The following is a 26,427-nucleotide window of genomic DNA, read 5'->3' on the forward strand; positions in this document are numbered from 1 at the left end:
GAGAGAGAGAGAGAGAGAGAGAGATGGACGGAGAGATAAGTCGAATGTGTTCTGTAATTGGTACGGGAGTGTCCCTTTCTGTATACATTTAATCCGTATTGAGGAACAGTCAGAGCTAATTAATTACTGCGAATTCCAACTCAAGTTAAAGACCGTTATAGTTAATTAGCGTCCATCCAACGAGGAAGAGTCTGTATAGTACTAATTAAACGCTTACGCATACTGAACGTCAGTCTTGTTAATTAATCCTGGCTCGCTCAATTAAGTGTTTCTCGCGATGTCTCAACATTATCTTCAATATGCATCGCGTATGAGAGTTATTACTTAAATACGAGATCATATTAGGAAAATTTGATTCAAATAGCTGTGAAATTGCTCTGTCTTGGTAATACTGAATATTTGATAAAAATATGTCAATCGATACGTATTAGCGAATGCATACATGTGAAAATAATTAATATTGGGCTCGATTTTGGAATTCAGCTCTATCGAGATTTTCATTACCTACGTAATTACTATCTGCATGTGCCGATTATTCGCATTTCATAACTGACGAATTTCGTTGAGTCTGTATCAACAACGACTTCTATCTTTACATAATTTACGTATTATTTAGCTTGGGCGAAAACAAAATTAATGTATTTCTTTTCAAATCGTATTAAAATTTTGATTAACATCGCCACTTCTTTCTCATTTTTACCACTCGCTTCTTAAAATTCAATGCAAAATTCATTATAAATGTATAGAGATGGAATCGAATAGAAAAATCCCAGCGTCTGTACGAGGTTTGCGATGGCAGAGAGTGAAAATGGACCGTGATCACATTGAAGCTTACCAGCGCATAAAGCCAGAGAATGTGAGAAAATGTCGGAACGATCTTTGACAAGACTCGAAAGAGGAGATGACACAAAGCGTACGCTGGCTCTGCTCCGCATTGAAACACTTGGGTAAAAAGCTAAGAGAATCGAGAGATTGCGGGAGAGGGATGAATAAAAGAAATCCGAAGGAAGTCGAACTTGGGTACGGAAAAAAGCAGTGGCCTTCTTTCAGATGCAAAAAGTTGTGCGAAATACTTCAGAGATATTTGAAATCATAGAAAAGCTCATTCACCGTTTCAAATATGTTACGCGATGAGTTAAATGTATATATTTTTTAAAAATAGATAATAAAACAGGTAAAAAATAGATAAAAACAGATTATGTAGAAGTACGGTATAAATTGCAAATACAATTATTATAGATAATACACTGAAAAAAAATCTTAATTTCAAAGAAATATCTCTTTGCTCGTATTAAAAAAAATTATTTCTTTGGATTAATGCTAATTTCTTTAAAAATAAGATATACTTTCAAAGAAATAAGATATTATATTTTCAAAGAAATTTTCATTGATCCAAAGAAAAAATTATTTTTAATAGGAGCGAAGAGATATTTCTTTGAAAAGATTTTTTTTCAGTGTATTAATTATGCATGGAAATTTGCACGCCCCATAATTTACCTAATTCAATTCTACGGCCTAATACTAAGTTTGATAATCCACATTTCCCCGCGAAATAAGGAGTGAAAGGCGGGAGTAAGAGTAAAACTCATTATAATTTTAAGAAACGCAAGATGGAGGTAAGCGCATGCTCTGTCTTTCTCTCTCTCTCTCTCTCTCTTTCTTTCTCTTTCTCTCTTTTTCATTGTGTGCAACCGGAATATCGAGGGTTAAAGGGGCGAGGGGAAGGTGAGTAATAAATCACTCGGGCCGACAGTGCCAAGTTAGGCTGTGCCACGTGACGAAGCAGATTCGATCCTTCTGCTCCTTTTCCCTGCTCCAAGTGCCTCTTCTCGTTCGCGAAGAAAAGTCCCGAGGCGAACCGTACGGATTTCCATGATATTTATCAAATTGCCTGCGTATACTTAGGGGGATATCAATTTCACACATTTGTTCAAGTTTCCTCATTTTTCATCGAATACTTTAATAGAAAATGGCGCTGTGAGTAGACATATAATTTTTCATGTGCTAAAAAAAATCTGTACATATAATGTCTATATTTAAAGATCTATTTATTTAATATGTTTGTTTAGTGACGTTTATTTATGATGATGCTTAAGTTTGCATGAGGGTCCCTCATACGAACATTATGTATATTTAAAGTAACAGTAATGCGCGTAGTTTTATCTTTTTCTTTTTTTTTTCACTTTTTGAATTCTCCAATAATGAAGATTTATATTGGGCCGAGAGTTATATCTGCTCGGAGATTAAGGGAAATTTCCGATTCGCTTTACGACATCGAAGTAATATGATTATAGAGCAAACTGGATCGCATGCTCGGCGACGGCCGTAAAGAAGATTTTAATTACACGCAACTTCGCTCCGATCTGTTTGAGGCGAGCACCTGCGAGGCTCACTTTTCTACGTTGCGATCACGCGCGTCGCGATCGTATTTATAACAGGCAAAAACGATATAAAACCCGCTACGCGAGAGAGAAGACGTCGGAAATGCATGTCAAAACGTACGCCTGTCCCGCATAATTATAACATTGGACACTGATTAACTGTACTCATGGCACTTCAATAAAATCATTCCAGACCTGCGGCTTGATTATAAAGACTCTCATCAAGCGAATATTGAAACATAGTATAGAGCAACCATCCGTGGAATTTGTTTCCCAGCGGGAAAATTCACTGGGAGGAACGTAGGATGCTCGTGCTCGTTACGTTAACGATAACCATGTTTCGTATATGATCGGAATAATTGACTGCGCATTTAATCACAGCCGTGTAAAGAGCGCTCCGTCTACCTCGTATCCAAATTTCACTCGCCGATTAATTGCATTCGGATCCCGATTCGTATTCGCTTCGTGTTTGTAATAATCTATTTCTCACGGTTGCCATTATCTGCAGGTGAATCCGTAGCTTACCGAATTCAAATTTGTAGCTTTTGGTCAAATTTATACGCGTTTCTGGGCAATATTTACCTTCCATCCTAGATCCGCCTATACATCCGTTTTACTCGTAATGTACACACGGTACAAGGCGGATCTATGCTTTCTCCTACACGTGATAGCCCCAAAGCGCGATTTATCGATGGTCTCCTCACCGTGGTGGCTTCCCGGTGCGCCTCGCTGTGAGAGAAGCGATCGTTGATCGTTGTAACCAAACGCGCGGTTTGCGCAGACGGGAATCGCCAACTCCGGATGGTGCTCGTGTTGCTCGAATCGTTTCGGATCTTTTGCTCTTGCATGCATCGATGGTACGAGAGAGGCTTGGACGTTATTCTGGTCACGAACTTGGGGCCCCCCTTTTCGCTCTCCGTTCATTCTTCTTGCTGCACTCCGCCTCTTCGCTCGTGTTCTTTCCATTTCTTCCACTCATTTTGCGGCTGCTGCTTCATTGTAGCCCCGCACCGCTTATCAATATTTATGTCAATTTACTTTGGTCAAAATATTGAAAAAAAAAACTTCCTAACTGATCTATTTATTCGTTTGCTACTTTATCATGAAATAAACCGTTTAAAAGAGAAAAGGAAAATAAAAAGGAAAGAAAAAAGAAGGAATAGCTTGCCAGATTCGAGCAATGGAAGTCTTGGCTAAAAGTTTTTTTGCAAATATTAATGTCTTACTTATATCTAATTTTGACGCAGCACTTTTGGACAATGTTACATAGAATGCTGTCCACTTAATGATACAAATGCTTTAAAACATTTGATTGATCAATTAGATGAAAGAATTTTACTAATTTTACTAATTGGATCAAAGAATGCTTCAAAACGTTTGTAGCATAAAATGAATAGTAGTTATAGTTTGCAAAGTCTACGGCCGATATTCATAGTTGGTTCTTATATTTAAGACTGTCTTAAGTACAGTCTTAAGCTATCATAAGCCAATCAGAGGCAGGTATTCATAGTCAGATCTTATATTCAAAACCGTCTTAAGTACGGTCTTAAGAAGTCACGAACCAATCAGAGGGCTGCATTAATGTCTTAAGACATTACTTAAAACGATCTTGAAATAAGAATCGACTATGAATACCGGCCATAAAGCTGTATTAGCATCTTAAGACATTACTTAAGACGATTTTGAAATAAGAACCCATGAATATCGACCTGTGTCGCGTCTTTATTTCAACGTGAAGCCGTGGATAAGTACGGACTTACATTACGAATTACCGGTTGCGGTTCTTGGTTCTATTTTAACCAATCACGATGCAGCTGGTTTGTACTCGCTGCATCGTAATTGGCTAAAATAGAACACAGGGTTATCACAGACCTGGGAAACCGGGAAAAGTCTGGGGAATATGTAAAAAAAGTCTGGTATTTCAAAATTTGCTCACAATTCCCTGAAACCGCTCCTATTCCAAATAATCATTATAATTTTTTAAATATTATATCTGACGTTTATAGTCAAATACGTTCAAAACTTGCGCACTTTAAACGATTTTAATAAAATAATTAAAATTTTATTCAGTATTTTTATTTCATCCCTTTTTTTCGTCATAACTACATTCTTTTTTCCAAAACTAATTTATTTTTTGCTGGCTTCAATTTGCATCCAAAGTTGTACTATGCTACTAAGCTTTTTTCCCATTGTTTTTAATAATACAGACTAGCTTTCCTACAATCCTCGAGTCTAAATGTAAAAATTTACATATTTTCTATTACTCAGAAAATTTTCCATTTTCATCTGGAAAAGCTGGAAAAATCAGGGAATTTTAAAATTCATTTTCTGTGGTAACCCTGGAACCATTAATTGGCAACCTGTAGTATGATTACGGCTCGAGGAACGTGAGCGTTCGCATTTTTCCGAGGCAAGGTGATTGTACTCACGTCGTTATCCCTCGAAGGTCAATATCGGACCGAGAGGGCATCGTGTATACATTTCTCACGTTTCTTATCGGTGCGATATAATCGCCGATCATTTAGCTTCTCATAAATTATCAGCGAATAGCGAATTCGCAGAGAACGGAACACCAAGGTGCGAGCGCGCGATGTCCGCCGTCGACGATATCGAATTACTCTTTCAGGCAGCGCGAGCGCGATAAATTGCGTCGGGGATTAATACCACATCTGCCTGTTGCTTTGCCCCGTGTAATCTAATCGAGGCCGAGTGTAAACTACATCGCTGGAAGATCGGACCACGCAAGGGCGAGGGGACCGGTACGACGCGACGTAGCGGTGGGTGTTCGGCAACATTTGTCGTTGATTATTGGTTTTCGATATTGTTGCTGTGCGCGCGTTTTCGAAGCGCGTTTTCCCTCGAAAATAATCGGCCACGTGCGGCCGCACGGTCGAATCGATTAGAGGGCTTAAATTAGCGCCGCGTGTGTTGTTTGAGCCGCATTCTATTGTTTGACGTGCGATTTCGTCGCGTAATACATACAAATTTTCTTGTTTACAGATTTCCCCAATCGACCGATGTTTGATCGAAGTTAATATTTTACTTTGATCCATCGCCGATGGCCGATATTGTCACGGACGGTTTTGTTTCCCGCGGGAGCTTTTTTCGTTTCCCCGACGTTGCATAAATGAATAATATTTGGATCGTCAATCGTGAATAATCACGATTCTTCAGTCTTTCTTTCCTCGTTGAGTTTATCAAATATCTTTCGTTTTTTTTTTAACACTGGTTTAAAAACCCCGCTGGTTTCTACGAGCTTATTCGTCGACTTTGACTCTTCTATTTCTCGGTTCTTGAGCTCTCATTTAAAATCCCGTTACGAGTGTTTACCTTTCATTATCGCGCGCTTGGACAACCGCAAGAAAATGATTGTGCAAACCGAAGGCGACCGTTCAGACGACTGTTTCGAAACGACTTCCTCCCACTCCGGCAGATCCTACGGATTCATGTGTAAGGCCCATCGCTCCTATCCCCTCGCCTGGACCCATGATGAAAAGGTCAGGCGTGAACAGACGGAACGGCCCACGCCCTTAAGTACTTTGTACTTCTGCCATTTTGAAAACAAGCGAGAAAGGAGAGACGCGGTCCCATGTCAGAGAGACATCCGACATCTGCCGTCAAGGGGTGGCATGAACGAAGTCATCTGACCGCTCGCGGTGTGCAAATAGCCGCTCTCTTCCTTCCCCTCCCACGTCTTCTCTCCTCTCTTCCTCTTGCTAAAGGAGGCCCCGCTCATTCCCCTATCCCCATCGCGATAGTGAAACGCACTTCGTTTATATGGCTGGAGGCGCCCCTATATATGTTTTCCGTTTCCCGAGTTCCATGTTGTTAAAGCGGTGGAAGGGGACGGGATCTCAGTGGGGCACCTTTTTTGATAGTGATGGATTGGAGTCGCTCGTGATTGATGACGAATCTACGAATTTGGTTAAAAATATCGATAATATTCATTATTAAAAGTACCTTCAGCTTTTGCGATATCAGCTAAACCTCTCATTCTTCTTCGTAGAAAACGAAAATTTTAGTAGAGGCCGTCGCATTTACGACTGGTTTCTTCGGATCGTCGTTTTATTATTTTATCGACTTGTGTGCCAGTGCAGCGGTTGGCATTTAGTTAACCTTTCGTTCGTTGAAATCAACAACCTTCAGTCTACCGTGTCGATTACGCCATGCCAACGTATCGTGCGGTCTACCCTCCTGTATTTATGCCTTATTAATTTTTTTAGCTGACGACACTTGTCTTTTTATACGCGTTACTACGTCACTGCCATCGCTAACCGGGGGTTGAGCTAATAAACTCCGGCCTCCGGGGTTCCCCTCGCAGTGGGACGCCCGTTAGTAGACTTTGCCCACTTCGTCTTCTCTTTTGTGCGTGTATACGTGTATATGTTGTGTGTACGTTTAAACATCTATACACACATAACACAAAAGGAAGAGTCGGAAGGAAAGGAGAAGAAAGAGATGCGTATATTAAAAGTCCTGACGGTATATATACCCCCAACAAAAATCCCTCCATTAATGAATGAAAACGTATATAACAATAGAATAACGACAAGAGAATGAAAATATAATAAAAAAGAAAGTTTCCAATTTCGTCCTAAATAAAGTGAGAAAGAAAGATGATGCGAAAGAAAAGATAATTTGTAAATACACAGAATGAAGACATATAAAGCCGCTTGAACGATGGAATTGATCGTTTTAACTGGCATTTAATTGTATTAATTATACGTGATGTATAATGGCGTATTCGAAGCGAAGTACGGTTACTCGGGTAATAAATGGGAGTAAAAAGAACGAGAGATATTCAGCGGTGATTCAGCTTATATATATATATATTGTGATCTTGTGATCGTACAGTAGATTGATGCAAGATGTACAAAACCGAGGCAAGCTAGGAGTTGTCAAATGCATTAATTTGCGAAACTGTGAGTTTCGCCAATCGAAATTTGTTATAAAACTGGTTTTATAACAATTTCGTGATTAATACAGCCATGAAAATTCAAGAGCTATGAAATATATTCGTCGTAGTTCCGTATAACTTTGCACTCATAACGAGCGCAAATTCAGCATCGTTGATTTTCTATTTTATTGCATGGATTTAGTTGCGATAAGCAACTCTGACGCTTTATACTGAATTTTCCTATCCGACATCCAATTCGAATTCCATTCGAAGCTTAGATCCTGGTATCCTTCGTAATTTGATACTAAAAAATATGAATCAACGAAATTGAAAAGCGAATTATTTTCTATTTCTTATTACATTTCTGACAATTGAAAATGAAAAAATTAATTTTATTTATTATAAAAGTTATTTATTATATATTATATATATTTATTATATATTATATAAGTTATATAATTGCATTTCTATTATATCTATGTTTCCGAATGTATTTTGTATTTATTCTTTTCCATATTTATAATTTTTTATAAAAGTCGGAAGTCTAAAATTAAAAACTGGAGTAAATATACATACAAACGATAAATTTAGGCAGAATATCACGGATTTATCTTTCTAAATACTTGATATCGATATTGCGTATTGAGATGCGCCAGTAAGGGAAGCTTCTTAAATGAAAGCTTGCATTGTCGAATGCTATTAGGAGAAATGGCGAGGAGATAGGAACGCGTAACAGAGATTGGCATCCGATAGTATTGGTTCCTCGAAGCATTCGAACCGTAATTTCTATTGGTGCGGTTTGAAGCCGGCTTAATGTTAGGACGATGCAAGCCTGCTGCGCTTCATTGTCATGCTATTGTGCTATTTGCGACGTTGCGTGCTGTAGTTGTTGAACTTAAGCTTGTATTAGTACACGCACTGAATTCATGTCACGTAAACGCGACGTATAATTGTCGACACTGTCATCACGATGCGACAATTGATGGCTATGTGCATGGGTAATCGCCTTGAGATAGTTAGATATACTATATTAAAACTTACATGTAATTTATAGGATTATATGAACGTCCATGATTACAACTTAAAGGGAACTAAATTTTCATTCTCTACCTGTTTATGAGGGATTGCCTGTGGTGTTAGCGGTGAGTCGATTTGCATTGCAAAGTGCAAGCAAAATTGTAGCGGTAAGGTAAATTGCAGTTTATATGCAAGTTGAGATTGAAAATATGATTGACAGCGATTCTCTAATTATTAATATCGGATGTATTAATATTATTAATTAAACGGATTAAGAAACTCTATTGTGAATAAGGTCTTTACCTACAATTTCTATACATAAAATTTAATTAGTACAGTCGTATATTGTAATCCGTTGGATAAAATAAATTTATAGTTATCCCGATGGAATTTAATTCTTCTATCAGCGATGTGATTTCGTTTTTTGATATTATACGTAATTAATAGACATCTTTAAAATTTTATATGATCATACAAGTGATTTATATCTACTACGTGTAATTTTCTTAGTTTATAGAATGTCGTAAAATATGATTTTACTTAGCGGATTTTACATATCTTTTGTACCATATAATTACAAATGTTACGCACAAGAGAGAGAAAGAGAGAGACCCTCCCGAATGTACATATTAATAATTTCAAATGATTCTCATATTGTAATGACGAATTGTAATAATTGAAGCGAGATTGTACACATTCGTACAATTATGATTGCTATTATTCATATCCAGCTATATAGCTCATTTATTTAACGAGAAAACACAGCTATTGATTGTGAATACCACAGCATATATAATTCATACTTTGATAACAACATCGCGTTTTGGAAAATGACTAATATTGTCGCAATAAGGCGGAAACTCTGTCGCAATTTAAAAAAATGGTTTTTTTTTTACAAATGATGACATTTCAATCTAAAATATTTGCGAATTAAATGAAATACGAAACTGGCTATTAACGTTCCGTGGAACTCGTACATGAAATATCTAAAACTCAAGAGCTGTTCAAATATTGTTCAAATCGGACGAAAAATGTATCGAATTCAAATAACATACTTTTATTAAAAATACGATCGCTTGCCGAGAATGATATGTACCTACATGGAACTTTTATTCCATTAATAAAAGAAATAGTCTATTATTTTATGGATTTTTTGTGACTCATTTCTTTTTGGGCATTATATTTATGTTCGAAAAAAATTCATAAATATTTTTCGCAATTTCCTTCTTTCGGAGGAAAGCACGGAGAGAATTCTTTCTCAGAGTTTACCCTGAAAATATGATAATCCTGGGATAACATTGTATTTCAAAGAATTTTATGTAAATTTCTCTCATTCATTAATAAAACTACAATAAAATATGTAATAAGTTCGATTAATTTTACTGAAGTGTATGATAAAAATCTTTAAAATATTATATTGTACCATAACTATCATATTTTCAGGATAAATTATAAACAGAGAAATTATGCAACAAGTAAGAATATTAAAGCCTATCTCGAAGCTAGATCTTTTAATGCTTTGAATAATTTAATGTGAATTATATATATACTATATATGTAAATGCATATTTGTAGTCATTCGACCTGCGCGTCGATTTTGTTTTTCGGACTTATAAACGCAATTAAACTACTGTAAATACAAATTAAATTAAATTGACAAGCAAATTTTAATAGTTTGATGTTCAATCCGGTATCATATTAGAAAGATGTTAATGTGCTGAAAAATTGTAAATAAGAGAAATTATAACAAGAGTAACATTAATTACATTATCCATAACTGTATTTGCCTATCAAAAATCTTATTCGAAAAGCAGTCGAAGAATGAAAAAGAGCGAGAGAAAAAGATCAGACACATAAATTTTCCAAGCGCAGAAATAGCAACATCGGAAATTATATATAAATCGCTTCGGATATCGCTGAAAAGAAACGAGTCACGAGTGGCCTTTTTTGCTCCTGAAATGAGGGAAGTCATAGAAATGATTTCCACAGAGAAAGATTCGGGCCAATTTGTTCGCATCCTGCGTTCCCTACGGATGTCGGGGAAAAACGTCAATGGATGAAAGGCGATTTTTTCTTTGTTTTGTGCTTTGACATACTAATAGACTATATCGATCTCTTCAATGATACAGCCAATCACCTACTTTGACGTTAATTGAGGTTTAATGATTGAGGTTTCATAAATACCGTACCAAAAATCGCGCACTTTTTTTTTGTTATATTAAGATTTTTCACGTGTATTGTCATGTACGTGAAAAATCTTTTAATTAAAATGTGTTATTTGAATTGTCATTAACAAATTAATTATACACAGTAAAAAAATTGTGTGTGTGTGTTGGAAACGGTCCACTTACATTCTGTATTAACAGTTTGTGTTAAATTTTTTAACATATTTGAGTGTTAATTTAACATAATGTGATTATGTTATTTAAAGGTTTTGTGTAAAATTGATATTCAACGTTTTTCAGTATCAAAATAACATGATTAACGAGTAAATGAACAAGCAACATAAAAATAATGTGTTTTAAAACGTAAATTCTAAGACAAATGAATGAAATACACGTTAATTTACCATTTATGAATGTTAATTTTCTGAAAAAAAAATGCTTCCACGGTTTTTTTTACAAATTGTCGATAATTCCTTTTTTTGTATTTATTCTCTTACATAATGTTTGTATTACCTTATAATATATTTATTTTGTATAAAATTAACACAAAAATTTGAATGGACCGTTTGCGATATTGCGGTTTATGTTAAATTTCACACATTTTTTCTAACAGTATATCTGAAATAATTATCTTTATCTTTGATTTGTGAAGAAATTTTGATTTATAAAGAAATCATTCGTCTTAAGTTAGTAATTTTCCTTAAAAAAGATAAAAAATAATATTATTCTCTAATTTATATAATTATTAGTAAAGAAATTTTCCGTTGTTAAAAACGCTGAATGCTAATAAAATCGTTACAAATATATCGATGACAATTTAGGCATCTTTCAGAAAATCGGTAGAAAATCTGTAGAAAATTGCGCGTTATCTTTATATATAAAATAGTACTCTAGTTCTAATCACAGAAGGTATTACACAAGCTAGTAGTGTACCAGGTGGTTCGTAAAACTTTGCAAAAAGTCCGACGAAGAAAAAGTATCTCAGGTGTGTCTAAAAACGCGAAAAAAGTTATCTAAAGAATCATGATTCATTCCTACGTGGTGATTTATCTCATGATATTTTAGGATATATTATCCACGAAATTGCTGGATAAAATACGCGAATATAATGCAAAAAAAGAGACACATTTTTCTTTTTTATTATTATTTGACATATTTTGTCGTACACATTATTGCTCCGTATCGTTATTAAAATAATACAAGTGCTTTTAATTGTTTCACAATTATTTGTCGATATATTCTTTTCAACAAATCGCAATGTTCTTATTAGAGAATAAATTAATACCTAACTAATTTCTCTTTAATTATGGATTTACGGTTGTAGATAATACATTAATCCTCGTGCTATGCAACACGCGTAATCTCCCGTGAGAACCAATAAACCGCGATTCCACGAAGATCGATGGAGGAACGTGCGTGCGAGCTTTCAAGTACGCAATGATCGCAAGGTCGAAACCTAAGCTATCGCATAGCGATGACGTGTAGAATCGATCAAAGGAGTTCTCCCCTCGTACCTGCCACTTTCTGGTCACCCTTCAAGAGCACTTCCTTGTTCTGAAGAAAATCGCTGACCGCCTATCGAGCATCGTCGAAATGACTGTAGGGTGCAAGCACTCGGATATTTTTTTCCTGCTGTTTCCTCTTAATGTCTAAAGTCAAGATGTCGATAATTCTTTCGATAAAACATTCGGGAATTTTTGAAGATTATTCTCAGTCACATTGCATTTTTCTCGCCTTGCTCAGTTTGAACAGATATGAGAAAAATCTGAATAATTAATTTTGCACAGTTCTTTTTTTTTGAACGAACATCTTTTTTCGAGACTATTTTAGGATAGATAGAAACCTATATGTTGAAGTATATTAGATCAGTATAATGAATCAATTTTAGGATTTTTATTTGGAAACTAGAAAATAAAATCTTTATGTTTTGTGTGGAATCAAAAACTTATATATTAATTGTCTTATATTAATTATTCGAACATCAAATTATTAAATTACTTGCTAATTTAATTTGTAATATTATTATATAGTAGTTTAATTTTGCGTTTATAGTCCGAAAAAACAATTCGACGCGCAGTTTAAATAACTACATATTTAATATATAAATTCACATAGAAATTATTTAAGTATCTAAGATCCAGCTTTGACCGTTATAGGTTTTAAACTCTTACTTGTTGTGTATTTACATACACGGTCTTAATAAATTGTTTATTATTGCCTACATCAATTATCTTTGTACAATATTACATTTTATACAACCAAAAGATATATAATTATTGGCATTTATTAAAAAAAAATGTATATACATTGACTAGAGATTCTTAAAATCGTTTTTTCCGAATTTTTACAGTGGTCTAATTTTTTAATAATTTCAACAATGTATCGTTTAATATGTTAGAGCTTTTTTTATTATTAATTCGATAGCATCATGCATTACAATATAACGAAAGCATATAAATTCACCATGCGAGAAATAATAAGAATTCTCTGTATTTTTTGCAAAATATACATAGAGTAAGCCAGATAGAAATAGATTAAAAATAGAATCGTAAAGTTCACTGGCATCCTCACCAAATATCAGCGATTCGACTATCTATCCCTGAAATAAATTCCAGTTGTCGTCCCGAAACCGCACCTTAAATAGAAGGGTCCAGGGATCTTCCTGCGTCCGCAAAATTCATCTTTATATCTCATCATAATCTCCTTCAGCCCCTTTCCCATTGCGGCATACATTATTTTCTCGAAATCCATGTCATGAGGCCACGATAATCCAGATCATGCGGCGCCGCAAACCCGCTGTGGTCCGAGATTCCTCTTGCCAAGTTCTCTCCGTTCTCTCTGTCTTTCTCACCTCTCATGGTTCGTCGATCTATATCGATCGTCCGTCCCGAGCCCAGTATCCGACTGTATGCGAATATGGGCAAGCCGTACCTCGTAGCGCGGGATCCAAAACCTGTTGCCACGAGGCGCCCGGTGGCGCGTGCGCTCGCGAGGGTGCGTTGGAACGGGACGAGAGGGATGAACGGGGGGGTAAGGGATGAATCGCGCGCGTGTCGTCATGGGAACGTGAGCGGTTCCTGGCTGGTGAGCGCAGAGAGTGCCGAGACACTCTTGTTGCCTGCGTGGGTGAGCGGCGGAACGGGTGCGGAGACGGAATCTCCCTCTCCTTCCCCTGCCCCCGGAGGGACGTCAGGTGCCCGGCGCGCGCTATAGAGGGGGGGTAGGAAACCCCCCATCGCACACAGCGCCGACAGTTTCCCCGAACTGTCGAAGTCGGCAGTTCCCAAACTCGCGCCTGTTCCGCGGCATCTCGCGGACTTTCGCGCGAGACGAAAGAGGATCTCGACTTCTTCATTCTTTTGACGCGAGTGACACGTGATGGCTTTAATTGTAGATTTTATTCGTTAATTAGTCAACATCGAGAGTTCCCGCGCTTTTTTTTCGTCGGTGTATTGAGGTATTTGTTGGCTAATCGGTGTTAGTTGTGCCCGGATTTTTCTTCTCGTTTGTTATTATAATATGGTGTCTTATTACATATATAATATATGTGATATAATTTCATTTTATAGTCATACCCTGCTCTAAATAATTAAAGGTTATTACACTGTTAAAAGTAAAATGTCAATTTTAACTTAAAGACATATAGTGGACTTTTTGAGACGTTAATTAACATATATACTTTTTATACAAAAATGTTAATTTTAATATTTTTGCATATCTCAGAAAGTCCATTACACGTCTTTAAATTAAAATTGACATTTTATTTTTAACAGTGTAGAGGCCGTGTCATTTATTAGAGAACTTGATGAATACTTCTCATGATATATAAACGTGCCTATGTAAATGGTTCACTTCTTTTAGAGCTCGCTTTTTGATATTTAATTTAACTTTTGACGCATTACGCTAATTATTTTGAGCAGTATGTATATTATAATTTTTTCGATGCTGGATCGTAGCGATATTCTTTCTATTTGATTAATGTTTGTATAAATGTTGCAATTGTTACAATGGATTCGTATGATGATACATATGATGATTGATGAAAGGCTATGCTACGTTAATGTCATATTTTATTGAAAAGTACAAGACCAAGTAGAATCGAGAGACGGAATTATTTGCGAAAAGATTGATGGTACGAAATGTATCGGAGGATATTCTTCGTTGCCTGCTACGGCGCCGAAAGAAACAGAGAAAAAGGCATATTTTTACTTTTAAAAGGCGACATTGAGTCTCGCATGTTCTTGACGCCTACCTAGTTAATTCCGAGTTCGAGGTCGACACATTCGGTTGATTTACCATCGCGAGAGTCCAAGCGATAAATCCCGAATAATTACAGGCTGCCGAACTAGCTGCTGAAAGTCAGGCGCAACCAGTTTTTATCGGTCAATTTTGCTCGATCGATGTAGTTGGTAGTCTGTTTCCGAAAGTTTAAGACGCTTTTAAAAGGCTTTCTGACCAAAACATTCTGCATTGCGAGACTCTAACAATCTTGTTTTCCCGACTTAACGATGCTGATCCTGACTAATTGTCTTTTGCCTAGATCAAGGTATGCTTGCAATGTGACGTTCCTCGAAGCTTCTACATTGTTAACAATCTCGTAATTTTAGAAAGAGGAAAATTGAAATTATAATAAAACTGAAATTACATTTCTCTTTACTTATGTATGTACCTGTAAGCGTAAATATTAAATAGACAAATGTACGTTTATCCGTATATTGAATTTATAAGAATTTCCATTATTCAGGATGATTTACATGTCAATTTTTGTTGAAATGTAATTAACGAAACGTAACTACCGAAATTTATATAACGAATATACATATTTCAAAAAAGATTCAAACAAATATCAATAGAGTACCTTTGTTCGATCAATGAAAGCAATGAAGGTTCTTTAATTATACGCAAATGAAGTTGTCGTTCAGAATCTGACAAATTAAATGATTTGATTAAATTCGTAGTACCCCGGTGCCGCGCGACGAAGCGTGCATTTTTCTTTCGCCTGGTGCGATTCTCCATTTTTATGCACTAGTCTATCGAGATCCAATTTCTCCAATTTGTGAACAGATTGTAATTGTAACTGATTCAGTTGTCGAATAATTCCTATCAATCCGAATCCCTAGAGTCGCGCACACTCCGCCAGATTCGTGGATTAGTTATTATTTCACCATTTGTCAAGTAGGATGACCATCCTATCGGAAATTATACGAGACAAGCAATAAATAGCTTGTTATGATGTCAACAGTTTACTTTGATAATTATTATATTCGAAGTTTGCGTTTGCAAGATAAAGAAAACTACTGATGCCGGTGCTTTGAAATTCAGTATCAAATGTATTAGTACTAGAATTCAGCCGATAATTTGTATAAATTCGTAAATGCGACTGCATTTTAATTTGACGACAGAGGTAAATTCAAATTTTAGAATAATGAAGATTTGTTACATATATTGTCGTACATTTCAATAATTAAAGATGTATGTATCACAAAGCATTACCAAAAATATAATTTCAGAAATAATTCTATATGTTATTACATTTGAGTATCTCTGTTACATTTAAGCATAATTCTTTTATTAATTGAAAAATTATTTAATTTTTTATTTGTCTGGATTTTTATGTAAAATTTATTTGCAAATTTAATAAGATTGTAGTATTATAAATTAAATCAAATTTTTTGTATACTAATAAAACTCTATTAAATATTCGTGCAAAAGTTAATTTGGATACACTTACTCATTTAAAAGTTATTTATCTAAAACTGCAACAAAATATTATTTCGCTGGATAAAATTATTATAAGCCAAAATTATTTATTGTTTTGGTGTCTACAATTATTGGTTTCGGGGTGTATTTATGACACAAATTTTTTTACTGATACGAGCTGATATTGGCTTTTCTGCTGATTTTTTAACTGATACTTTCAGCTGATATTATACAGCTGAAACTTTCTTAATTTTACATTAGACTGTTGATCGTGAACATCATGCTGTGCGAAACATTTACAATTTTATCGCGTCGTTCATATGTTATTGCATCAATAAATTTTATATCTTTAAATACACAGTCGAGAAAAATATGAACAGAATTTATCGTGCATCGACATTTTAATATTATCATGTAATAGTATATTAGCGAAACGATAAATACGTCATCAATTCGTGTTTTAGTGCTGTGCGATAAATATAGTTAAATTAAAAATGAAGAAAAAGTTCGAAAATTCCATACGTAAGACATCGTTAACAAATTTTAAAGTGAACAGTGTCCAATTAATTATTCTCACAGTAATCGAAAAAAAAATATTACAAAGTGCAGCTGGACTGTACACAGTTCTCGCCATTGAAAACAATACAGACCGCGCGCGGATGAATTTTGAGCCAATTATTATTTCATTAGCGACTTAATTAATTAGGCGGGATGCAAGTATCGACATGACTAGTTAAGCGCTGAATCGTGAAATTCAGATGGTATTCAGAAGGTCTGTCGATCGACATCAAAACGATGCGATCACTCCTCCGGAAGTAATTGAGGCGATGTATGAAAAGAGAGGTGAGTCAGTTTATTACACACAGATTGGTATAGAATTACCGGACGTTCTCATTACTAATCTGACCGATTTGAGATTGATTCTGTGAGATTCAAAGTGTCTTTATAGTTTCCGCATGACTGCTAGTTGAAGATAAACCTTTGAGGAAGTAATCTTTGAAAGAAAAAAATGAATGTCTGAATCATATTCTTAACTTATCAGAGTAGTTTTTACTTTAATGAGATTTTGACGCGAAACATAGTTATACAAACGTATCTAAAGGTTAAAAATTAAAATATTGTATATAACAATCCCTGGTAGAAATTTCATGTATTTTTTGAGCAGTTACTAAACAGTTACACCAACTTCTGTCTAGTAACTGAAAAGGAAAACTACTTAGGATCCCAATCAGGATGTAACGCTTTGTTTGCAATTACTGCATACAAAAGTTGCGTAAAATCTGAATCCATTTGCTGCATAGAAACATAATAAATAATGGATATTAAATTGATTAATAAGCAAGCTAACTGCTCGTGAAATGGACAGAATGAAACTTTATCAAGTTCTTGTCCATTTTCTACTCAGTATTGGCACGATTAATGAGAATACAGTAATATTAGATAGTAACTAAATAGATGGGGAAAACTGCATACATTTCTACCAGAGAATGTTAAGAAATAGAAATTGCTAAAATTGAGAATGATAATAATGGTTTCTTTGACAGTTTCGATAAAGAAAGATCGTTCAAATCGATCAGAAATGTCGTGTTTCAAAAATCACCCGAGGGGACAATCTGTATATAGCTTCTGAATTGGCTAGCACAAAATTAAACACCTGCGTCCTAGTTATCTTCAATTTTCATTAATCTTATGATAATTACGAAAATGCACCGGGAATCTATTGTAGTATCCTATTCAATGACGTTTAAATCATACGTGGAGCTTAGTAAAAAAAAATTAATGATTTTTAATCCATAAATTTAACGAAATATATGTACACATATGTTTCTACTAAGTACAGTAAATTATAACTGCACAGTAAATTATAACTCTGCGCTGCTGCTAATTTTCTCAAAGAAGTAATCATTAATATATGCGAAACTCCAACAGATATTACTGGATTATGGATTATTACTGTAAGCCGGCACTCTCTGAAGTTATTAAATCGGGATTAGCGTATTCCGCTGAGTGCAAACGGAATTCTCGCACGATCAGCACAAACCGGCGCATAATTTCATCGCATCCGTCTCTGTGAAACATTTGTTACGGACATTACGTGGCAGGCCACCTTTTTATCTCTTATATGACGAGGACGTAAAATCAGGACAAAACGCGGAAAAGAAATTACCTTGACGTAGTTATCGCTGCAACTTCCCGCGACTCGTTGCCAATGTACTTTGTGTTCCGCAAGCGAAAGATTTAACGTAAATAATACGCTTGTACTTGGCAATGTGTGTTTTAGAGCATTTTAATTGCTTTTGATATTTTTTCTTTTTTTTTTTTAAACTGTCTTGTCTTTTTAACAATCGTACTTGAATTCGGGCCAAAAGAAATGAGTCTGTGTGCACGTATGTACAGCACGCAAAGCTGGCTACTATAATATTAATTTTAATTTATTTTATAATACAATTATTACTGTTCATAATAATATTATTACTGTTTTTATAGTATAATTATTATTAAAATTAAAAACGACCATAAATATGAGTAAATCAATATATAGAGAACGCCAATAGCCGGTCAAATTTAGATTTAAATAATACGGTATATATTTTTTATTAACTCGATTTAATTTTAAGATACATGATTGCACGCCGAAACATTCGGGTATACTTTTTATTAAATTTGTCTCAAATCTGATTGCTATTCTCTACATATTGATAATTATTATTGTTTATAACAACAGATTATTTATCTAATTATTTGTAAAATATATTTTATGTAGGATTTTTAAGATAAGAAAATAAAAAGTTATAAAAAGATCGAGCAACTGTACTTTCCTGAGCTAGAAAATTGACGCTCGTACGAATAGCAAGAACATATCACGCGTTTATGGGTTTACTTTATAAAGGTATACTTTATTTAAATATGAAAATGTCATATTCTCTAATGAAACAGTCCGACATTAAAAAAAAAAACACGCGACCACGTGCCCATATAGTTGCGGTAAACAGTTAGCGGAAATTGTGATGTAAATCGTGACATTCCGCGTTGTTTGTGAAAGACTTGCAACTTCGCGGAAGATAAACAGTTTCCTTCAACGGTCGAACTTGGCTGTTTGCAAATTCACAGAATCGATGACACTTCGCTGGGAGTAAAGTTTCGCTAAATCGCGTATTCTTAGATTTATTTGCGTTTTCGGAATGGCAAATATTTTTCTCGCTTGAAAATTGCGTTATGTTGGTCGTAACGTTTGTTCAGAGATACTTCCCATGATAGAGAGATCTCAGCAAAATTCGACACTTAATCCTTGTAAAACCGAGATATAATGTTTTGATACTGCAGAATCTCCATTTTACTAAATTCTCCAAATATACAAGGTCTGTTTTTTATTCCTGCATTAGAATTTTCTTTCTTGTTTTCGCCAAATACCTAACATATATATATTTATTTTACTTTAAGTTCCAAAAGTGTATTACTCTGATTCAGTTACCTGGCTACAGAAAACAGACCTCTTCTTTTTTATTCGCGTTTTTTTTTGTCAGTACATTCTTGGCAAATTTCTTGTGATTTTTCCTTCCCGATGCATTTCTCGCAAATATCATTGCCGCGCGCGAATATTTTTTTCTCCTATGCAAAACAGAAACTGTCGTGCTACAGTTGACGCGTTAATTACGCGTACTTTTTTTTTTCCTAAATGTGACTGTACTTAGGAGGAGAGAGAGAAGGAGGTTTGCGCCATAGAGACTGTACTTCCTGATTCTTTCTTCGAGATGAAAGGGCTTCAACCTTACTGCTCCTTCCGGGCGTTGTGTTTCCAAGGGGTGAGATTGCTAACACGGTTGCCGACCTTATCTGTACGCGTCGCTATTCCGTCATCATTTTCCAGAAGGGCGTTTCAGATTGTAGGACGACCATTTTTCAGGTCGCCTCTGGTTTTCCCACATTTTATTCCATAGAAACCGATATAAGAATAAGAATCGTGGACCGAATCATGAAACTGACCCCTCAAGCCACTCAATCGTTGAAATTTATATCCGACGGCCGTCATGTTTGGCTACCGGCCATGATTTTAACTGTGATTTTTTTTCCAAAAGGGACAACTCAAATGCGGATTTATTTACGAATATATTTGAAAGACATTCGCGAGTTTGTTGATTGACGATAAAAAAGAAGCAATATAAAAAATCGTCGGGGAACACGAGCCACCGCGCATATTCACCGACAATGTTCGCGACGTTATAACGAACTTTGATGAACATACGAAACTATTTATCGAATAAATGGGTGGAGACATCCGCAGGTTTATTTTACTGTAAACCTCTGCTTTTGTAACGGATACAATAACTATACGTCATCCGCGCATTCCCGTCATAAAGCTACTGGATTTTTGCGTTCACGCTAAAATATATATATAGATATATATAGAATATATTTATTGGAAGACGAGAATGTGCTCGGCATCGCACAAAGCGCTCTGTGGAGAAAGATAAAGTTAAAATAACAAACGAAACGAATATTTTCAAATTAAATCTAAAAATCGATTTATACAGAAAATATTGAAGAAATATTCATTATTCCCTTTTTCGTAAAAAATGTTTTCCCAACATAAACCACATTTTTGTACTATCAACATCTAAAAAATATTTCAGCATATTTATTGTCAATCTATTTTGATAATTCCAATCATATATGATTGTTTATCGCGGTTTATAGATTGTTTGAATATCACAGAGAGAAAAAAATTTGCTATAAACACAAAAGAGATTACAAAATTTAATTGTCAAATTTGTTTGCTATTTATAGCAAACACATTTGCATATTCGACAAATATTTTGCATTTATTGCGAATAATGTTTTATAGCGAGTACAGACAAAAGGATTTATTATACCTGCAAATAATTTTGCAACCCTTATATTTACAAATAAAATTTGTCGTCATAATATAGGATTAGCGTTCATAGCAAATTTTTTCTGTTTGTAATTATAATGGCGTTAACAATTATAATTAAACAAGGAAAGACTACAGCTACTCTGAAAATTCTTCCTCTTTAATAATTAATAAAATTTTCAATAATGAGTAAACTAACGTTTACTTACAATAATTAACGTAAGGATTTATCGCCATTTAGGTGAAATTATTTCGTAATATGAATGTGTGTAAAGTGTTGTCTCAAATTGATGTCTCTCTCTCTCATTGATCTCATACATCACATTAGATCATTGTGGGTATTACTCTGTCTCGTATTAGTCGGCCAAAACTGGAGTCATATACATGTCAAACGGAATTCGATAGCTTCAACAACCGTAACACTGATTATGGCATTGGAAGTGCTATGTCGCGAGCCCTGTAATTGAAGTTAACGTCGTACGAGAGAGAGGGTGTGTGTGTGTGTGTGTGTGTGTGTGTGTGTGTGTGTGTGTGTGTGTGTGCGCGCGCGTGTGTATGTGTGTTACAAAGTGACGACCTCACATTTTAACTTATTACACAGTGGAACGTCTTTACAAAAGCGAAACCTGAGACACAACCTAAATTCTCCGGAGAACCACTAAGTTCTCCGAGACGATGATTACAATGGAGGTATAACATTGCAGATAACCTATAACAGATTGTTAAATATCCGATTTCTATCTTGAAAAATCTTTCTATTATTAATGTAAACACTAACCGTATCGGGTACAGCGAGTCGAATTGCTACTCTTGCAGTGCATCTTCACAAAAAGTCTTGATTCTTCTTACTGTAATGACCTACATGAGAGACGCGTTGTTATTTGTTTCGAGAGTAAATATTTCCATTAAATATAAATCGCGCTCGCGTGGTTATTATTGCATTAATTAATTTCCGAGGAAGGGTGATGTGTATTCGCGTAAATCGTATTCGCAAAATTATCGATGTAAAAAAAATCAATGTGAATAAGATTTCATGGACTGTATGTAAAGTGTTGATAAGCATTGCTCAGACGCGTATAAACACTTTATAATTTCCGAAATCTTACTCATATTGATTTTTTTTGCGTCGATGGCTTCGCGTCTTGGCTCCGGAGCTCAAATTGAACAGGCTTGGCCTAAATCGTCGACGAAAACAAGCCCTGTCAAGTTATAATACATTGTCCCTCCAAGTTGTAGTGATCTAGTTTGCGATGCGAAATACCGTAGCACTTATGTTTGCGAGCCACGACTATGTGCCATCTCATCCATCATGTAACAGTGGGGTTCGCTTTGGGAGTCGCGAGCGTACACGAGATGTATCCCAAGAGATTTTCGGACACATGTGTCTTGACAAGCCGAGTCATTTTTATTTCTTCTTCTTCTTCGAGAAAGATTTCCGAAGATCCACCTCATTTGTTTCGGAGAAGCGGATTTTGCGCCAATAGTATTACCGAGGTATTGCAAATCGGTACCTTTCAACTTTACGATACGATCCGCGTATCGTTACTCGATCCGCATCCCGTGCATGCATAACGATAGAATCTTGATAAGAATGAGACTTCGTTTCGTTGCTCGATACGCTCAACAGATTCCAACTCGCTTTTCATCGATCGTTTTTCAGATATCGCGATCGTAAGCAGATACGAGCGACAAGAAGAACGAGCGATTTATGTTTACTTCGACATTTTCTCATTGATACTTTTGTAAGAATATTGAGCGATCATCAGTATGCTCTTTTCGATCGGAGTTTTATCGATCATGAATTCACAAGCGTGTATTATCGATAGTCGTATTTATTATCGATAGAGCGTATTTGCGCGCATTTGTTTTAGGTAATTTTAATTCAAACTCTGCCGTTAATCTCGATTGACTTATCAAGACTCCTTCATGAATTATGGTTTATCATATAAATTGCAAAATTTCTTCCGACATCTTTATACGTCAAACTTGAACGGTATCTCATTTTGTAGCCGGTAACTTATTTTCACGAAGAGATAAGACCGTGCCACTCTCAAACTTGTAGAGTCTTACAAATTCGTTTTTTGTCTCATTCTGCAAGTAATATTGTTTCGCTTTTTTTACTATTACTTTTTTTACTGTTATACTGTCGCTTTTGTCTCGACATTCACGCTTAACCTGTTTTTAGAGACTATCCTTGTTACCGTTTCCTCCTTTTAATGGTGAGATTCTTTGGCGCAATATTTTACAAATCATATTGTCTCGTGCGATGATATTTTTTACAAGTGTCATTGTAATTGGTGCATCAATAATTCACCAAGCTTCACAGAAATGATTAAATCTCAGAACAATAATCTTACTAGAGATTCAGTATTATTAATTAATAAATGAATAAAAAATTGGCGCAATATTTTACAAATCATATCGTCTCGTGCGATAATTTTTACAAGTGTTATTGTAATTGATGCATCAATAATTCACATAATTCATCAAGGATTCACAGAAATGACGAAAACTGATTAAATCTCAGAACAATAATCTGATTAGAGATTCAATATTATTAATTAATAAATGATAAAAAATTGAGAGGTTTAATTCAGTTCATCAAAAAAGCAGATTATTAGCAACTAGGTAATAAGTTGAACAAGTTGTTGAGGGCAGTTGTATGATCGGCAACGGTCGGTGTGAATGCGACCATAGGAAATCGGCTTTTGCTCGCTCGTGCAACGTGAACAATGGGCAATAAAAGCGATAAGAGTTAATTTCATCGGTCAGCGCAAGTTGGAGAGCGGCTACTCGAACCGCGTGTAGCATCAGTTTGTAGCGCGAGGCCGGCCGGAGGGAAGAGAAAATGCCGGCATGCATTACTGTTCGCGTTCGCATCAGTCGCGCGTAACGCAGGAAACACGTTATCGTCGTTCTGCTTCTCTCGCGGTTTTATCCATTGGAAAAATGGACGCGCGCCACACAGCAAAGAACACCGATTCGCGAAAGGGGTAAATCGCGATTGAGATCATCGAGGTATCCTGCACCGAGATCACCGAAATATCCTGTTCAAGTACGATACTTACTCTCTAAATCTGAATCAGTGGATAGTCACTAATTACCTAGTTGGCACTAGATAATTAGTGAATTAAAAAAGGAAGAATGTTTGAGCATTAATAACTAAAATACTGATATTTGCATATTAATTTCAATCTTTCGATACCATATTCATCGAATTTAAGCACTAAAACAAAATTAGTTAGATCACATAATAAAGATTAGGTGGGTTAGGGATCTCACATTTAATTCACTGATTACCAGTGGCATACTTGACACTGATCAGTGATTATCCACTGATTCAGGTTTAGAGAGTACGCACCATTGATGTGAAACCTCTCACACTTTTGTTCAACTCTATATCCAGACTCTTTTGGTTTACAACAGTTTTGTAAGCAATCATTTTTGACATCCGGTGCGAAAATGACCTATCGATGACAGACAACTTTAATCTTCTCAGTAATATATTAACATTGCGTTAATTGGCAAGATAATGATTTGCCGTCTTTTACAGAATAGCTCATTTTCTTTTCTGCAATGTGTATATTTTGAATATTTTTTTATGTGGTATACGATGATTGTGTTCTGAATAAAGAAATATTCCATTGCAGTAATTTTCGCACAAATAAATAAATGCATTGATAAACCGGATGTTTATTCTCGCAAATAGAGGAAAATATTGTATATATTGTAATTAATCGGATTTCCTCTCGATCAATATTTATGAAATTGCTACGTGATAATACTCACGTTCGATTATTGACTGATAACTGAATAAATCAGAGTATTATATATGTATATATATATATATATATATATTTTTTTTTATACATATATATTCGGGAATATATTTTTGATGTGAGTGCAAACATTTATTGCGATATAGCTGCAGGGATGTATACATCCTATTTTGTAATTCACGTGACACACTCGTTACATCGAATAATAGACAATTTATATTTCGCAGAGTTAAATTTCAGATTTAAACTGCTATCACGACTGCATATTACTTGCGCCTACCTTTCGTATTATCGTATAAACCAGGCAAAACTGCTATAAAACTCATGAAATGTAAAGGCGTCAAATCTGTCTCTCTGTTTCTGTTATTTTTTCATCAAGCATTAAACATAATGCACTTTTATGCCTCAAATATCATGTCACACTTTAAGAGGATTTGAAATCCATCATTTAAGGCAGGGCATTATTTATAATCTGGAATATACACGTCATCTCGTCACACACACATAGCAGAAGCTTTCAGAATAAAACCGTCTTAATCTCAATGAAAGATCTTTTTTCATTGATCTTGGATCTATACATTTTTTACTCCGATAATTAACAGCGTATCGACATCATACTTATTCAGCAATTTCCATCGATAATTATTTTCTAAAGATATTTTAAACTATATATTTTAAACTCGTTTTCCTAATCCCATTAATTTTCTTCTCACATTTTCTTCGTTCACGGTGCGATTTGAATGTTAACCGAAGAGCGTCTCGTCGATCGCCAAATCGGCTGTAGCGAAGAAAGGAAAAAAAGGGAAAAAATCATGAAAAAAAAAGAGCGATAGAGTGAGAAAGAGAGAAGAGTAGAAGAGGGTAGAGCATTTGAACAACGCGTTGCGGCGTCCGGCAAACGCGTCCTGCGACCGACACATTTTCCGTGCCGATGCACTTACCCTCGCGCACCCTCTCCGCGCTCGTTGCACCCTATACATCGACGACGACGATCTACCCCTCCGTGCGCTTCTCTATCCCCCATCTCGTGTTCCGTCACACATACACACCCTCTACTTCCTTTCGTCCGTCACCCCACTCGTCTACCCTTCGCTCACCTATGAGCGACGACGCCTGTCTCTGGAAATAGTCGCTACAAAGCGATTCACCGTGCATATCGTGCTGTTGCCGTGATTGTCGAGCTTCTCTTTCGTTCTCCCGTCGACGAAAAAGAACGGACACGGAGATTTCAGTACGAGCGATGCGATGATGATTTTCCGGGCGGACGAGCCGACGTCTCACGGGGGATTTTTGCGGTCACGCGGTGAAACTCGATGTAACGAAGATATCGGCGCAAGTTTTTGAAACCGGTGTTAATTTTCGTTATGGTATTACGCGTGTTATCGAGTTGTGCAACGATAATGACAGTGCTTATCGCTTGGATCTTTGTACTATTTGCTCCTTGCATGTGCATCGTGAAACTCTATCTTCATTGCAGTTTTCGGTTTCCATTCATTTCGACTGTTTTTAATCGGCTTTTGAAGAGAGTGCACTTCTATATCTGACGAAATATTCGGCTTGTCTAGAATGAAAGCTGTTGAATTTTATCTCAAATATGCTACTCGACGCAGATCTACGA

The 26,427-nt window shown here is 35.6% G+C and overlaps 2 protein-coding genes across 4 annotated transcripts in view; both read left to right on the forward strand.

Moving 5' to 3' along the window:
* The window catches only part of LOC108762451 (ras-related protein Rab-37), an 88,604-nt gene that overhangs the window by 28,787 nt on the left and 33,390 nt on the right, over window positions 1-26,427 (forward strand). The gene's annotated exons all lie outside the window — the stretch shown is intronic.
* Window positions 13,764-26,427, forward strand: part of LOC108762452 (uncharacterized) — a 39,024-nt gene continuing 26,360 nt past the window's right edge. Inside the window, exon 1 of one of the 3 annotated variants that reach the window (XR_001940169.1) lies at window positions 13,764-13,917. Coding sequence is in view for 1 of the 3 variants with exons in the window: in XM_018509462.1 (XP_018364964.1) it covers window positions 16,992-17,003 (12 nt within the window). In the remaining 2 variants the exon portion in view is untranslated. Of the gene's footprint in view, window positions 13,918-16,949; window positions 17,004-23,862; window positions 24,086-26,427 lie in introns of those variants that run through there. The other 2 variants (XM_018509462.1, XR_001940168.1) reach the window with 2 other exon arrangements.

This window comes from Trachymyrmex cornetzi, unplaced genomic scaffold, assembly GCF_001594075.2.
Source record: "Trachymyrmex cornetzi isolate Tcor2-1 unplaced genomic scaffold, Tcor1.1 scaffold299, whole genome shotgun sequence".
NCBI classification, from domain to species: domain Eukaryota; kingdom Metazoa; phylum Arthropoda; class Insecta; order Hymenoptera; family Formicidae; genus Trachymyrmex; species Trachymyrmex cornetzi.